Source organism: Suncus etruscus, chromosome 13, assembly GCF_024139225.1.
Source record: "Suncus etruscus isolate mSunEtr1 chromosome 13, mSunEtr1.pri.cur, whole genome shotgun sequence".
In the NCBI taxonomy this organism is placed as follows: domain Eukaryota; kingdom Metazoa; phylum Chordata; class Mammalia; order Eulipotyphla; family Soricidae; genus Suncus; species Suncus etruscus.
The window spans coordinates 43,293,050-43,309,845 of NC_064860.1; the positions used below are offsets into that span (position 1 = coordinate 43,293,050).

Consider the following 16,796-nt stretch of genomic DNA (forward strand, 5'->3'; position numbering starts at 1 on the left):
CAATGGGATCTGGCAGGGATCTTAGTTTGAGGCTCATTTTACATACCTTGGCTTCTTGCAATGAAAAATTATTCCTTGTGCTAAAATGGCTATAAAAAAAAAAGTCAGAGGCTGGAAGGACAGACAGCACAATGGGGAGGGCTCTTGCCTTGCATGCAGCTTACCCAGGTTCAATCCTTGGCATCCCATACAGTCTCCTGAGCCTGGCAAGAGTGATTCCTGAAAGCAGAACCAGGAGTAATGTCCCCCCTAAAAAGTTAGACCCACAGGGTCAAGTATTTTCTTTTGTCAAGGCCTGTAGACAGTTGCAAGCTTCGGGGACAGGCTATTTCTGCCCAGCTGAATCTTTACACTGTGGCATTTTGGTATTTGATATTTTGTCTGTCCGATACATAAGGACAGACAAGTTCTAGATCCAGGTGAGTGGTGGGTCGTGGGGGGGTCAGCTCAGATGGTCTCGACCCTCATCTGTGTCTGATCCAGCTCCAGGGTGCCTGTGAGCAGAGAGTCACCACTTCCATCAGCCTGGGTGTTGCCCTCTGAGAATGGTCCTGGGGAGCTCTGTCCATTGGGGAGCAGTGGCCCCGTGTTGGGAGTCACCACACTCAGTTTGTCAAAAACTTCATTCTCATCCGAGGGTGGGAAGGTGAAGAACCCGAGAGGGCTATGAGGAGGGTAGCCCAGAAACTGTGGGAGGAAACAAAAGGGCAGAGATAATCACCCCAAGTTCTCATTCCCTTTGTTTTCTGGGCATGCAGGGAGGATGGGGTGTTTCTGGAAGGATGGAGGGATGGGGCAGATGCTTTCAAAACCTTAGACACAAAATTGACCCACTCCCACATCTGGGAATAGGGGAGTGGAACCTGAACAACCAGACACAGGGTGTCTCTTGTTACCCCCATGTAACAAATAGTAAGAGTGACAAGAACCAAAGACAAGAACCACCACCAACATCCACCACAGATGCAGCTACATTCAGCTCTGTATTGTTTGGTTTTTTGGTTGCCCCAAGGGGCTAGGTCTGTGTTTTTCAACCAAGTGCCCACCAGGCTTCTTACACCCCCTGGGATATTCCAAACTGAACTGCATTAGTGGGGAGGCTGGTATGCTCCTGACACAAAAATCAGGAGCCAACTAGTAGTATGAAGGAAGCAGGTGGGAAGGGTAACAACTGGTCAAAGGTTGAGCTAGAGAAGAATCCAGCACGTGGCGAATCAGGCTCATTTCACTTGGAACATACAGTGCACTGAGCCTGTGTGATGATGACAAGGCCTTTCTTAGTACATGCCTGATGTAGAGAGATCCAGTGGTACCTGAGCCAAGGCCTATTTCATAGCCGAAGAGGGTGAGGAGGCTCTGAACTGTGCCAGGCCACAAAGGAATCCAGATGATGGTGAAAAGAGCCAGACGGGACGAGGACTATACCCAGGGAAGTCTTATTTGCAGGAAAGTGGCCAAGGAAGGGAGTGAATGGATCGTAACATAGAACCATAAACCATAAACCTGCATTGCTCTTGCTAGGAGATTTCAGATGAATGTTTATGTGTATGCATGTTTGTGTGAATATAGATGAATGTTTGTGAGTATATGTAACCCCTTACCCAACTTCCTTCTATCTTACCTGAATGGGAGGGGTCTGTGGTTGGTAACAAAGGGGTTACCTCAAGGGGAGAGAAGAGAAGGCTAAGCAAGGAAGATACAGCATGGAGAGATGGGAGACAGGATAGATGCAGGAGCAGGAAAGAGGCTGCTGAGCTTCGAAGCCATGTGAGATATGCACATGCCGGTTAGGGCCTAAATAAAGCTGGATGTCTCCTGACTTCTACTGACTGCCTGTGAACCATTTCCACACCGTCACCCAGATACCTACAGACCCACCAGGCCAAAGATGCTGCAGGCACCGAGCAGGCTGAGAAAGGCCTCATCATTCACCTACCACCATCAAGGACTTTATAATTAATAATACAACAAGTATAAATGTATGTGGGTGCCTGTATATGTTTGTGTGAATGTGAGTATGTGTGTGTAGCACCAGAGGCGAGATCAGAGAAGGGCACTTGAGCCCCCAGACTGGGGGACACACACTGTGTGCAGATTCAAGGAAGTTTTAGGGGTACTGTGGGGAGGCAGCTCACCTGGGCCTCCCCTGGCTCAGGGAAAAGAGTGGGCAGGGGGCAGCATGTTCCCCACAGAGGAACAAGTGACAGAGAAGCTGGAGCCACAGGGTCAGACCCACTAACTGAGCCAGACTGGGGTGAAGTTTCACCAGGTAAGACTCAGATACCTTTTACCCCAGACCAAGTGAGCCAGCCCTGAATCACAGATCTACAGCACCCCAACACTGATTCTGGGTGGTTCTCATACAGCTGGGGTGGGGGCTCCATACGGTGCTGGGCTTTGAACTAGGTGTGTCCCCTCAGCCCTATGCCATCCTGCCTTCCACCATTTCCACTCAGGTATGTCTTTGTTTCTTTCTTTTTCTTTTTTCTTGGGCCATACCTAACCATGCTCAAAGCTTACTCAGGAATCATGCCTGGCGGTGCTTGGAGGAAACATGGGATGCTGGAGATTGAATCCAGGTAGGCCAAGTATAAGGTAAGTACCTTACCTTCCCCCTTTTTAAACCTGAAAACTATTTCCTAAATAAACACACTCCATGATTTCCATTACCTCCAACACTCCCAAACTGAAAACACAGCTGTTTCTCCTCCCCTTCTTCCCCTCCCTCTGGCTGCTTGTGGGTCATCATCCTAGAATCTTCTACCAACACCTTACTTGGAATGCTGCCCTTTCTTGCCTGTTCCAGAACATCTCTTTTGCTCCCTGACCCCTCTAGAGCTTGCAACGAGGATGAAAACATCTGGAGAAGGAACAGCCTTCTGTCTATCCAGACTGGAAGCAGGAAGCCCCAAACGAGCCCTAGATAAGCTTGTGCCCTACCCCCTGGGTCTGCAGAACTTCTGGAAATAGACACACAAGAAAGGGGCCCAGTAACCCAGTCCTGTGTCCTTCTCAGGAAAACCCTGATTTAGGAAAAAGACTCCTGTATGCAAGGGCCTTCGAGTCAGTCACTCACTCACCTCCTTCAGATGCTGGGGCAGAACATTCCCAGGGGCGAAGGCATACTTGGTCTTCTTGTAAATGCACCAGAGCAGCACTAAGCAGCCTAGGAGCAGGAGCACCATGCACGCTGATGCCCCGATAACCACCAGGGCGATGACCCAGAAGGAGATCGTGTCTGCAGAGACAGAGGCAGGCGGTGGGTGTGTTTGATACACACACACACACACACACACACACACACACACACACACACACACACACACACACACACGAAGCCTGAGATGGGAGTTTAACACACACACACACACACACACACACACACACACACACACACACACACACACACACACACGAAGCCTGAGATGGGAGTTTAAGGGTCCTCGTCACCACCCAACCCCTGAAAAACTGTCCACTCATGGCTTGCAGGGATGTCAAAATGGTGGGTCCATGACCTTTTGAGGTGGGGCCTGGTTATCAAAGAAGCATTGGGAGTTGGAGCCATGGAACAGTGAGGAAGGCATTTGCCTTAGCATGTGGCTGACCCAAGCTCTATCCCCGGCAAACCATTTGGTCTCTGGAGCCTACCAGGAGCGATTCCTGAGCTTCGCCAGGAATATTTCCTAGTACAGAGCTAGAAGTAATTCCTGAGAAAGACAGGACTAAATCTTTAGTGCAGAGTCAGGAGTAACCCCTGAGCACTTCCAGCATTAATTCCTGCTTGCAGATTCAAGAATAAATCCCTGAGCACCACCAGGAGACATTCTTGAGTGCAGAGCTAAGAAAAGCTACTGAGCAATGCCAGGTGTGCCCCCAAAACCAAATAAATAAATAAATATAAAAAAATAAAAAGAAAACAAAAGTAAAAAAATGTGTGTGTCAGTTTTTTTTTTTTTTTGCATAGGCTCAGCAAACATTGGAAAAAGTAGAAAGAAAAAAAATCATTGGTCTAAAAACAGGGTTCCCTACTCATGAAGCGTCCTTATAGTTATCATAAGACCAACTATAGGCTCCAGGCATACTAAGTAGTCTAAAGTCTTTCTTCATGGTCCCAGTAATAGTTCTCAATCATGGTTGTCAGTCAGGTTTCTGTAATTAGAGACTTTGGTCTATTTTCTTCCAAATTTGGTTTCTGGCATTATTGGCATAGAAGGAATAATCAGCAAGAAATCTGACCCACTTTCTTGGCTTGCAAGTGACGAGGTGGGGCGGGGTGGAGTGGGGGGGGTCACTGGCTTGGGCTAAGCTTGTTTGTCATTGGAAGTAGAGAAGTGGCCTGGTTCTCTGAGCCATAGGGAAACCCTACCACCACCTTAGGGTTTAGGACTGAGACCAGCTCCAGCTCTCGGCTAAGGCCAACTCCTGCAGCCAAACCAACTGCTCAGAAGTTCCAACCATACGAGGAAGCAGTTTCTGGCAGTGGCTTCCAGGCCCTGCCAAAATCACTTGCTGCCTCTTCTGATGGTTCTGGACATTCCTTTGCTGGGCCCAAAACCATTTCCTTTCTTTTTCCATTCATCTGCCCTCTGGACAAACCAGGAGTGTCCCCACCCACCCACTCACTCTACCCCACGGAACCTGGCAGTCTTTCCTGTGGAGTGGAATCATCGTGGAGCAGAGGCCTCCACTTCCTAGGTGCTCTGTTTGCCAAAGAGTCAAACACAGCAGCTGCCTAGCTGGCCTATGACCAATCCTCTCACCCACTTTTCGCAACAGCATCTGCTTCCTGGATTCAAAGCTCTTCCTAGCCCTTCTCCTACCTATAAAAAGCACAGCTTCAGGGCCTAGAGGGAAAGCACTGGAGGGAGGGCATTTGCCTTGAATGTGTCCTAAGGGGTTCAATTCCCACAATCCTTTAAGGTCCCAGAACCTGCCAGGACTGATTCGTGAGCTCAGAGCCAGCAGTAACCACTGAGTGATGACCCCAAAACCAACCAAACAAACAAAAAGACTCAGCCTGAGGAAAGGGGCAATAGTACAGCGGGCAGGGCATTGCAGATGGCCAGCCTGGTTTCCCACAAGGTTCCCTCTGAGCACCACTGCCAGGAGTGAACCTGAGCACAGAGCCAGAAGTCAGCTCTGTGCACCTCTAGCGATAACCCCCAAACAAAAGAAAATGAAAGGGCTGGAACAATAGTACAATGGGGAAGGCACTACCTTGCATGCAGCCAAGTGGGTTTTGACTCCCCGGCATACCATATCATATGGTTCCATCAGGAGTACTTCCTTTTTTTTTTTTTTGGTTTGTTTTTTGAGCCACACCCAGCAATGCTCAGGGATTACTCCTGGCTCTGCACTCAGAAATCACTCCTGGCTTGGGGGACCATATGAGATAACAGAGATCGAACCCGGATCCACCCTGGGTCAGCTGCATGCAAAGCAAATGCCCAGCACCATGCTACCACTCTGGCCCCAACCAGGAGTAATTACTGAGTACAGAGTAGGAGTAACACCAGAGCACTGATGGGTGTAGGCCAAAAAAAAAAAAAAAAAAAAAAAAAAAAAAAAAAAAAAAGAACAATCGGCCTATTTCCGTATTCTGACTTTGTTTATGTCTGAGCTCCTAGATGTCACTGCCCCCATCATTTATAGTACTGTTCCCATCCTACCCCAGGTCAGCAATAGACCTTTGGTCCAGGCTTCCGGACCACCTGACCTTCATGCCCAGTGCCAGCGGCCCTTCTTTCAGGTCAAAATGTTCTGAAGCATTTGAGGTTGGGAGAGGTCAGAAGACCAATCCTTTCACAGAGCAAGCCCTCTTAAAGGTCTCCTTGTTGGAGCTAGAGCGATAGATAGTGGGGAGGGCGCTTGCCTTGCACACAGCTGAGTTGAGTTCACCCTTGGCATCTGTATAGTCCCAAGCCTGCCAGGAGTGATTCCTGAAAGCAGAGCCAGGAGTAACCCTTGAGCATATCTGGGTGTGGCCCAACAAAACAAAACAAACAATAAAAGGGTTATTTGTGGAACTGGAGAGATAGTACAGCAGAGAGATGGCGCTTGTCTTGCACACAGTAGACAAGGGTTCAATCCCCAGCTTCCCATATGGTCTTCCAAACACTGCTAGGAGTGATCCCTCAGTGCAGAGCCAGAAGTAATCTCTGGGAACCATCACTGGTTAATAATAATAATAATAATATCAGTAATAATATAATAATATTAGTAATAGATCTATTTGCAGTAAAAATGTCCATTTTCACTTCGCATACCTGGTCCCCCCCCACTCAGTGTGGGGGTAGGGGTGGGGTGGCAGGGCTGGGGTGCTTCCTGGAATACACACTGGGACCCGAAGTCCAATTTCAGGCACCACTTGCCCTGGACCCAGCCAACAACACTGGGAATGATCCCAGGAGCACTTCTTGGAAATCCACCCCCAACCTCACCCCCCCAAATCGAGGCTGCCTCTAGCACCTGCCTCCTCCATGGCTGCTCGAACTGTTCAGACCCTCTGGGTTGAAAGCAGTTGGTGGACTATGCCTCATTTTCACAGGGTGCACTCTGGCCCAGCTAGGGCAACTCTGCTGTTGCACATGGATCCAAGGCCCATGGTGTACAAGGTGCTTGGATGTGCCTTTCTTTCTTCTAGGAGATGTTTGAAACCAGTGTGGCTTGGCTGGAGGCTCCACCCCTCACAGGCACGAAAGAGGCCCTGGGTCTGATCCCCAGCATGAACAGATGTATGGTGGCACATGTAGAGAGGTTTGCCTTGTGTGGTGATTCATGCTCCGGTTGAGCTGTCGGTGCCTCTCATCACCTTCATTTTGCTCCTTTCTTACTTTGTAGGCAGGTGGTATCCCAGTGCTTTGAAGCGTGTGTGTGTGTGTGGGGGGGGGCATGTGTTCAGCATGTACCCATATACCCAGGCCCCCAACATCTTGAAATACCAGGGAAACCTGTGTGTGGGCATGGACTGAGGGCCCGACTTTAACTACTTTAACTAGATGTTCCAAAGCAGTGTCTGACCTGACTGCTTCTGTCACTCATGCTCTCTTTCTTCCTCTGGTTATTTTTTGTTGTTGATGTTGTTGGGAGGAGGACTTGGGCCACACTGGCAGTGCAGAGCTTACTCCTGGCTCTCTGCTCAGTGCTCATTCCTGGCAGGGCTGGTGAGACAATGTTAGATTATACCTTTTTTTTTTTATCCAAAACAAAGTTCATCCCTGGTTTCTTTGTATCTGTTTACAACTTGGTTTTACCCCAAAACTGAGATAGTCTTACATGTAAACCTGCATCAGGATAGCCTGAGCTATCTGTACTTACTGATCCACCCAGGCTGGGGTGGACTCTGTACTTGATATGAGGTAGAAGATTGCCAGACTACAAGTATTTAACCCTTAGCCTGGTCTGGATTATTTTGTGTGGTAACCCTGCTTCAGACCTGTTCACCAGAGTTGGAAATACGGATAGGGTCGTATGAAACTAGGGTTGGCTGCATGCAAGGCCAGTGCCTTAACCCTTGGACTATCTCTCCAACCCTCTTGCTATTTTATTTTAAGAATCAGTGCAGTTGGGGCCAGAGAAGTAGTATGGAGGCAAGGTGTTTGCCTTGCATGCAGAAGGATGGTGATTCGAATCCCAGCATCCCATATGGCCCCCGGAGCCTGCCAGGAGCAATTTTTAAGCGTAGAGCCAGGAGAAACCCCTGAGCAGTGCCAGATGTGACCCAAAAACAAAAAACAAACAAAAAGAATAAGTGAGCGTGGGACTGGAGCAATAGTACAGTAGGTAAGGTGCTTGCCTTGTATGTGGCCAACCCTGGTTTCATCCTCAGCATCCCATATGGTCCCCTGAGCATTGCCAGGAGTGATTCCTAAGAGTAGAGCCAGGAGTAACCCCTGAGCATCACCAAAAACAAACTAAAAGAAATAGTGAGCAGAGAGACAGTACAAAGAGTAGGATTCTAGCCTTGCATGTGGCAGACCTGGATTGGAATCCCGGCATCCCATAGGATGCCTGAGTACCACCAGGTGCTATCCCTAAGTTTAGAGTCAGCAGTAACTCAGCACTGCTGAGTGAGGCCCCCAAACTAAAACAAAGCAACAAAAACAATGAGGGGCTGATGACAGCAGAGAGCATGTTTGCCTTGCACATGGCCTACCCAGGTTCAATCCCTGGCATCCCATATGGTCCCCCAAATCTGCCAGAAGCAATTCCTGAGCACAGAGCCAGGAGTAACCCCTGAATACTGCCAGGTGTGCCCCCACCCAAACAAACAGTAAGCCAAAGCTAATGGCCCTCCAGAAAGACTGCTGGGTGCTGCTAGGCACTTTTACATATGTAGGAAGATTGTTAAGATGGGATTTCTCCTGGTTCTCAGGATAGGCCAGTAAGGCAGGGAGTAGGGTGGGGGATTGTGCAGGACTCACCATCCTCCTTGGTCTGCTGGCAGATGGGCTCGCTCCATGCCCCGGTTTTGTTGGAATAGGGAAGAAACACTCGGGCCCGCAGACAGTAAGTGGACCTGGGATCCAGATTCTTCAGAACTTCTGAGTCATACTGGCAGGTGATGAGAGACTAGGCGGGAAAGGAAAGATGAGGCTGTACCCCACCCCAACACACACACACACACACACACACACACCAACTCTTTCCATCCCTCTTGTTCATAGCGGGAAGTGTAGGCTCCTTTGGAGCCATGGCAGGGGCTGTGCCCCCACCCTCAGGGTCCACTGGGATCCACTGGGGTCCAAGACAAGGGTCATGGCACTAGGCAGTGGTATGTTTCTCCAATTCTTTTGTTTAAACATGTGCAAAGCACCCAGCTTCCTTTTCTAAATATCCCACATTAGGGGTGGGGCAGGGACAGGTGGTGTAAACATCTGACCTTGCACTGCGTGGTCCTTCAAAGGGCAGCCAGGAGTAGCCCCTGAGAACTGCTGGTGTGACCCCAAAAGATCAAAAAGAGAGACAGGAGGCAGAGGTGGGGAAGGGAGAGGTGGGAGTACTAGACAGCAGAGAGAAGGGGAGGAAGACAGAGGGAGAGAGAAGAGGGAAGGAAAGGAAAGGAGAGAGAGGGATAGAAGAGAAAAGGATGGATGGAGGGAGGGATGAAGAGGACACATTAGGCCTAGAAGTCCCTCTAAAGTGGGCTCACGCCCAGTACACGTGAGATCCTGGTTTCCATCCCACGAGGCACAGCCCCTAGAGAATTGTACAAGGCCTGGTGGGCTCCCAGCACCTCCATGAACCAAAGTGCAGAGTCTTAGGAGTGACCCAGGTTCTTGGACATTGCACAGGTGGCCCAATTTTAGTTAAGTGGTTTTTTGTTTTTGGGCCACATCTGGCAGTGCTCAATACTCCAGGCTCTGTGCTCAGAAGTCAATCCTGGTAGGCTCAGGGTACCATATAAGGTATTAGAATTGAACCTGGGTCGGCTTCACGCAAGGAAGACACCCTACCTGCTGTGATATCACTCTGGCTCCGATTTTAGTTTTAATAGAAGAGTGGAGAAATAGTATAGTGGACAGAGTCCTGGCTTGATCCCCAGAACCACACAGGGTATGTCAAGACCCAGCACTGCCAGGCTGTCGGACCATGGATAGGTATCTCCATAGGGGACAAAAAAGAAGACCCGCTAAAGTGTGGATGGCTAATTTTGTTCACCCCAAGAAATATTTAACCAGAAGACCTGCTGTGGAAGATTTTACACTGGAAATATTTCTGAGATTCATGTGATAGTACTGACATTATATTCCCTTCATATTATTTGGGTTAAAATTAATTCTCCCTTCTGCTGATATTCACAAGCAAAATATAGCCTTGATTAAAACCCCTTTACCTGGATAAGTTTTAGCATCAAATCAAAGACAATATTTTTTTCTCTCTCTCTTCAAAGTTCCCTTGCAGCGTCAGCTTCTGAGATGCAAGGGCTTGACCAGAATGCAGATTTTGGGCTATTGACTTTTCCCAGAAATTGAGAATTTGAGAAATTGAGAATTGTGGATTTAACTCTTTCTTTCACCTGACCTCTAAAATAATAGAGCCTATCCCAGTAAGATACGAATTCCTAATTTTTTTTTTTTACTTCTCACTAATCCCTTATTTTACATCTGAGGCTATCTTGCCAGGAACTACTTTGAGTTATAAAACTTAACCTTCTCCTTTGTAACTCAGAACTCTTACTGCTTACACCCATAGCTTGATGTATCGTTTTATTGTTAAGCTCTGTTTTATAATTGTAAACATTCTCCTCATACCTGTGACTAGCAGTCACTCCTTATAAAACTCCTAGCTGGAAAATTAAAGTTAGAATGCTGTTCTCCACACACATTTGTGTTTGCTCTTATATTTTCTTCATATTTTGCTGCCCATGCATCCACTATCCTCAAGAGGACTCAAAAGAAGTCCTCTAATTCAAACTAGACCCCAAAAACTAGTCTGTGAAACCAGGCCAATCCATTGAAGGCTGGGACCTTAGTGAATGGATCATAACTCCTGAGTGATACAGGGAAATTTGAAGTCCAACACACTGTGACTGGGGTCCTGATGGAGGGGACGTCTGGGAAAGCAACCTGGCTCAAAGGATTGGAACGTGTGTGAGCCCCAGTTCAATCCCAACACTTCCATGGTCCCCTAAGCCAGGAGTGATCCCTGAGCATCGCCAAGAATAAGGCCTGGTGTGGTCCAAAAGCCAAAATATATGACTGAAACCAAACAAACCCCAAGTATTATGTCTGCTTTCTAGAAACAGAGTTGCACACATGAAGAAGTTAGAAAGAGCAAGACTGTGGATGGGGCAGCCCAGAGCATACCCCACAGTATCCCCCCTTCCCAATGAACTTGGACTTTCCACCAGCAGAAGGGTGGCAGAATACTAATATCAATACCATGTTACACCAGAGTGATACCTTATGGGGGGGGGGGGCAACCTAGTAGTACTAAGGGGTTATTCCTGGGTCTGTGCTCAGAAATCACTCCTGGCAGGCTTGGGGAAACAATATGAATCAAACCAGTAATCAAACCCAGCTCTGCCCTGTGTTTGGCTGCATGCAAAACAAATGGCATATTGCTATGCTATTGCTCTGGCCCCCATACCTTAATTTAAAAAAATGCACACAGTGTGAGTGACCATCTGTCTTTTAGTGAAAGGCCAGACGAAGTGCAACTTCTACAGTTCAGGTGGTGTTTCCTAGCTTCTTTCTTTTACTTTTTCTTTACTTTTTGTTCCTATGGGCCACATCCGGTGGGGCTCAGGGATTACTCCTAACTTTGTGCTCATGAATCACTTCTGGAGGTGCCTGGACCCTATAAGATGCCAGGGATCAAACCCAGGTCAACCTTGTGTAAGGCAAATACCCTTCCTCTGTGCTATCACTTCTTTCTAAGCGTAGCCTCCTTCCAACTTTGTTGACTTCCTGTTTCCTCTTGGGCCCCTCTGCCTCCCTCCTAGTAGTCAGAACCTCATCTCGTACTGTGGACCCCCCATTTGTAAGATTTTTATCAAAGACTCTGTTGGCATATCATAGGGACCTGGACAAAAACACTGATTTAGGTGCCCAGTTACATCATCCTTTTTCTTTTTTAACGTTTCCCTCCCCTCAAAAACAAAAACCCCAAATGATTTTGTTTCTAAGTTAGAATCACATTTGCCCACTATGTGGATCCTACTCTGAAGGCTCTGAGACAGTCCCCTTCCACACAGGGGTACCTGGGAAATGGGGGAGGTGGAACGTGGGAAGCTGTGAACCCCAAGTCACACTGGTCTAATCTGAATATAAGATATCAGCGCAAAGAGCCCTGAGAAAAAAACAGCTGTGTTTCCAGCACGGTTCCAGTTCTGGTTCTAGGAAGCCTGGGATGTTGGCACTGGTGCAGGAATGGGAATTCACAGGACTGCTGACTCTATACTTTACTAATGACTCCTTGTTCCTTTTTCTTTTTTTTGTTTTTGTTTTGTTCATTTTTGGGCAGTGATTTGGGGCTACTTCTGACTTGGAGCTAGAGGAACCATGCAAAAGCACATGTTCCACTCGCTGACCTATTTCTTGGGTTCTTTTTCTTCCTGTTTTTGGGGCCACACCTACCAATCTTTAGGGGTGACTCTTGGCTCTGCACTCAGGAATCACTCCTGGCAGTACTTGGGAAACTATATGGGATGCTGGGGATTGAATTCAGGCCAGTTACATGCAAGGCAAATAAATGCCTTACCCACTGTGTGCTATTGTTCCAAATCCTATACTAATCCCTTTCTTTTTTTTTTAATGGGGGTGTCCAGCAATTGAACTTATACCTCATGCATGTGCTCCACCCCACCAGTTCCAGCCCCACTGGTTATTTCCTTTGGCATTTGGGGCTATTGATCTCATGGCTACAGTCCTGGATGGCATGAGGAGCTGGATAAAATGATATAATCTGTAATAAGAACCAAACTTTTGGGCCAGAGTGATAATATAGTGGTAGGGCATTTGCCTGGCACACAACCAACCTGGGGCAAACCTAGGCTCAACTTCTGACATTCCATACCATACCAAATCCTAGTATACCTTGAACCTGCCAGAAGCAATTTCTGAACACAGAGTCAGGAGTAACCCCTGAGCACCACCGGTGTGGCCCAAAGAAAAAAAAAGAACCAAACTCTTAGGGCTGAAGCGAGAGTACAGTGAGGTCACTTTTCTTGCAAGCAACTGAATCAGGTTCGATCCCTGGCATCCCATATGGTCCAGAGCACTGCCAGGAGTGATTCCTGAGTACAGAGCCAGGAGGAAGCCTTGAACACTGCCGAATATGACCTCAAACAAAACCAAAAGAACTAAACTCCTGGCTTTCATTTCTAAAGATCCCAAGCTTCTACGACCTGGGACACTAATTTTTTGGCTGAGCGGCTGATGCAGCAGTGAGTGGCCAACCGGAGGGAAGCCAATTGAGCAGACAGAGCCAGCTCTCCTGGGCCCTCACTGGCTCTGTCCGGCTTTCTCCTCTGCTCAATTCTGGTTTCCATCTTATCACTCTCGCCCTTCAGAAAGAAAGAAAACTTCCAAAAGCATTTGACAACCTCTGAGAGCCCTGGAATGGTACTTTCTCAGCCACAAAGGGGAAGCCTCAGGAACAAGCAGGACCCTTGTCCTTCTGGTCAGCTCTTTGTCAGGGATGATAAATGACCAAAACTTCCTTCTTCAGATTCCAAACTCAGGAACTTCAAGACTGAGGCACTGGCTGACTTGATTTCTGAGAAGGGTTCTTTTTTTGCTTCTCATGTGACATTTTCCTCAAGGCAGAAGTGGTCGCAGAACTCTCTGGATTGCCTCAAGAAGGGCACTAACTCCATTCATGAAAGCCCTACCCTCCCAAGACAATACCTTCCCCAGGCAACACCCTTAAAATACCAGGGATCTGGGCCTCACATACAAACAGTCCATCTTGGGCACAGACAGAAGTGGGTACCAGGGGAGAAGGCACTGGGGAGTGACCAGAAGCTAGGCCCTTAGCAGGTTGCCGCAAGACATCTATGCAACAGTCAGAGGCAGGAGGGTGAGAATATGCCCGTGTACCTGAGTCATAGTCACAGGTAAAGAGAAAGTGAGTTTTGTGTGTGGGCTAGGGCTGTTGGTGTGGCCTGAACCTCAGGGCTCATTCTTGCCCAGTCCAAGCTTTCTGCAGTCCAGGGCTTAGTAGAGACCCAGCATTTGACTATGAGTCTCTTATCAAAGAGTGTTTTGGGAGGTTAGCATTAACTTGAGTTTATTTTGGGGGTTGTTTTGTTATTTATGGTTATTTTGTAAACCCAATGACATGATTTCTAAGAGGATAAACAAGGGCAATTACTTCTTCCTGAACTCTTTTTGCATTTGTTATTGTTTTGGGGCTACTCCTAGTGTGCTTGGGCTTACTCCTGACTCTCTTCTCTGCTCAGGGATCACTCCTGGTATGCTTGGGGGAACCTTATGGAGTGCTAGGGATAGAAGTAAGTCACTGTTTCCTCTTTCTGAACTTTATTGGGGGAGGGGGGTTATACCCAGGAATGTTCAGGAGTTACTCCTGGCTCTGCACTTAAGAATCTCTCTGGTGGTGCTCAGGGAACCATATGGGATGTCAGGGATAGAATCAGGTCAGTGTAGAGCCTGAGTGTAGAGCCAGGAACAACCCCTGAGCACTGCTGTGTATGGCCCCAAAACAAAACAAAATATAAATAAAAGGACAAATAGACCTGAGAAAGAGGGGAGGGGGAGGGGAAGGAGGGAGGAGGGAGGGGGACAGAGAGAGAGAGAGAGAGAGAATATACTGGCCTTAAGGCATTTGCCTTGCCTGTAGCCCAAATTCTCAGCATCCTAAGCACCACCAGGTACCACTTCTGAGAGCCAGGAACAGTTCCTGAGGACGGCTTGGTATGGCCCCAAACTCACCCCACCCACTAAAAAATAAATAAAAGGATTCATTCCCCGAGGAGAAGGAGGAGGAAAAGGAGGAAAAATGGGGTCAGACCATTAAGAAGTGACTATCAGATATACACAGGGGACTGTTGGAATAATCGGTTTTCATTTTATTCAGGATAATTCTTCTTTAATGGTGCTCATTGGATTGAAGCACCTTTTGGACTGGTCCCTTACCTACCTGATCTCTGCCCCAGGGGGTGGTCTTTTGCTTCCCATTAATGACCCTGAATCTCAGAGAGAAACTGCTTGAGGTTTGGGTTTTCCACAACTGAACTATCTGCCTGCTGGCCTTGGCGTTAGGAGAAGAAAGCTTGTGGTGGAATTTTCTTGACCTGTACCACCCTCTTTAACTTCATGTGGATACTTTAATATGTCAATGATGTTTGTTCCCAGACCTGTGTTTTCCCAATCTTTTAAGATGATTGGGCCTGAGGCTTCCACTTCAGAGGACAGGAAGCACATGGTCCATGTCAAGAAAGTCCTTCACTTAGGGGTGGCTGACTGCAAGGTCTAGACCCCAGCATCTTCCCTGCAGGAGGCACTGGTGTGGGGTGAGGCTTGCAGCCCACTCTGTGGGCAGCAGGACCCTGGTCTAGGCTTTGTCTCTAGGGCTTCGAGATATGAACTCATCCCTCACACGTGGCCCAGACCTCACTGAGAACCTTTGGTCCGCATGTAAGTCGTGACCAACCTACAAGATGCTAACAACAAGGTTGACTCGTGGCCTGGATCCTGGTCTCAGAACAACTCTTCAGTCAGCTCAACGGCGAGAACTTGGGTGTGAAAAGTGCACTATTTACTGGGCTTACCTTCTCATCTGAGCCGTTCTTCCAGTACTGCAAGTTGTATGTCCAGTTGCTATAAAAGTTTTTCATTGTCCACGTCTCTGGCTCCTTTTCACTTAGGGGGGCTAAGAAACGGATGTGCATAGAGCTACTCAGCGCATCTACTTGCATTCCAGGAGGTCCAATGGTGGCTGAGTAGAAGGTAAAAAAAGATGATTCAAACTCACATATGAAAACCAGCAGCATTTCTTTTTTGCCCAGTTGCAAAGGCCCAATGGCTTGCTGGGGATTAGGGAGGGACTCTGCATTCTAAACCATCACTTAGATAGACTAAGCCAAGTGAGTATATCTAAAGAGCATGGATCGAGTGGATCCATGGATCGAGTGGCTGAGCCAAACCCAGTTTTACACAGCACTTACTCCTGGCTCTGTGCTCAGGGGAGCAGTGCCAGGGATCAAACCAAGGTTGGCTGTGTTTGATCAAAGCAAGCTCCTTTCTGTACCATCTCTCTGGTCTGACTTTTGTTTCCTTGTTTTGTTTTGTTCTTGGGCCACACCCAGTGGTATTAAGGGATTACTCCTAGCTCTGTGCTCAGAGATCACTCCTAGCAGGCTCAAGGGACCATAAGGGATGCCAGAGATTGAACCTGGATCGGCAGTTTACAAGGCAAATGCCCTCCCTGCTGTGCTATCACACCTGTCCTATGGGTTTTGTTTCCTTAAAAACAAAATCAGATTGTCTGGGAGTGTAGATCAGCTGTAGAGCACTTGCTTCCTGTATTGCTGCCACGATGAAAGCAATCTCCTGTGAAAATAAAAACTAAAAGGAAATCTGAAAACCTTTGTCTCTGTGACACAGGTTTCATTCAATTGTTCTACGGAGATTTAGCATCTTCTAGAAAAGCTGCTTTATGGGGTGGGGTTGGGGGGTACTGTTCATCTCATTCCCCAGTCAGCTTCCTTTCAGTGATTCTTTATTTTCTTGTCTGGTAACAAACTATAAATGGCAATTCTCTTATCTATAGTGTTTCACACATATAACTGGATAGCTTTTCCACTGAAGCGCAAAGCTATTCTCTTTCAAAAGCTCTTTTGCTAAATATTCAGGCTTCCTGTCTTCTCTATTTCAGGAAGTGGGGGAGGTATCTCTGTTAAAATGCGTCCTCCCCAGAGAGATCATCCCTACCAGCCTATATCAAGGGGTTGCTCTACAGAGCCAGGAGTAACTCCTCAGTGCCCCAGGTGTGGCCCCAAAACAAAACAAAACAAAAAAAAACTCAGACCAAAGACATGGTACAGAAAGGAGCTTGCTTTGACCTAAGAATGTGGCATACAGCTGGTATCAAATCATTGCAGAATGATAGGAAATGCCCTGAGGGCACACACAGTCTGCCCACTGTCACTTTCGGGGGGCCATCTACCCTTGCTTCTGAAACACTAGTATTTGAGAAAACAGGTAAGAAAGCTTCTTGGGTTTTATTACTAGATTTATTGATTTTAATGGAATTGTATTTATTTATTGGAACACATGGTTATTTTATTATTATAATGACAACAGTACCAGAGCAATAGCTTAGTGGGTAGA

At 47.5% G+C, this 16,796-nt stretch overlaps 2 protein-coding genes across 2 annotated transcripts in view; one reads left to right on the forward strand and one right to left on the reverse strand.

Annotated features, from left to right (window-relative positions):
• Window positions 1–16,796, forward strand: part of LOC126026058 (interferon alpha/beta receptor 1-like) — an 88,304-nt gene that overhangs the window by 36,227 nt on the left and 35,281 nt on the right. The window lies entirely within an intron of this gene.
• IL10RB (interleukin 10 receptor subunit beta) overlaps window positions 448–16,796 on the reverse strand; it is a 28,950-nt gene continuing 12,601 nt past the window's right edge. The window contains exons 4-7 of the mRNA XM_049785791.1: window positions 15,236–15,402; window positions 8,424–8,571; window positions 3,081–3,238; window positions 448–687 (exon numbers count right to left, since the gene is read on the reverse strand). Of these exons, the coding sequence (XP_049641748.1) occupies window positions 448–687; window positions 3,081–3,238; window positions 8,424–8,571; window positions 15,236–15,402 (713 nt within the window). The remainder of the gene's footprint in view (window positions 688–3,080; window positions 3,239–8,423; window positions 8,572–15,235; window positions 15,403–16,796) is intronic.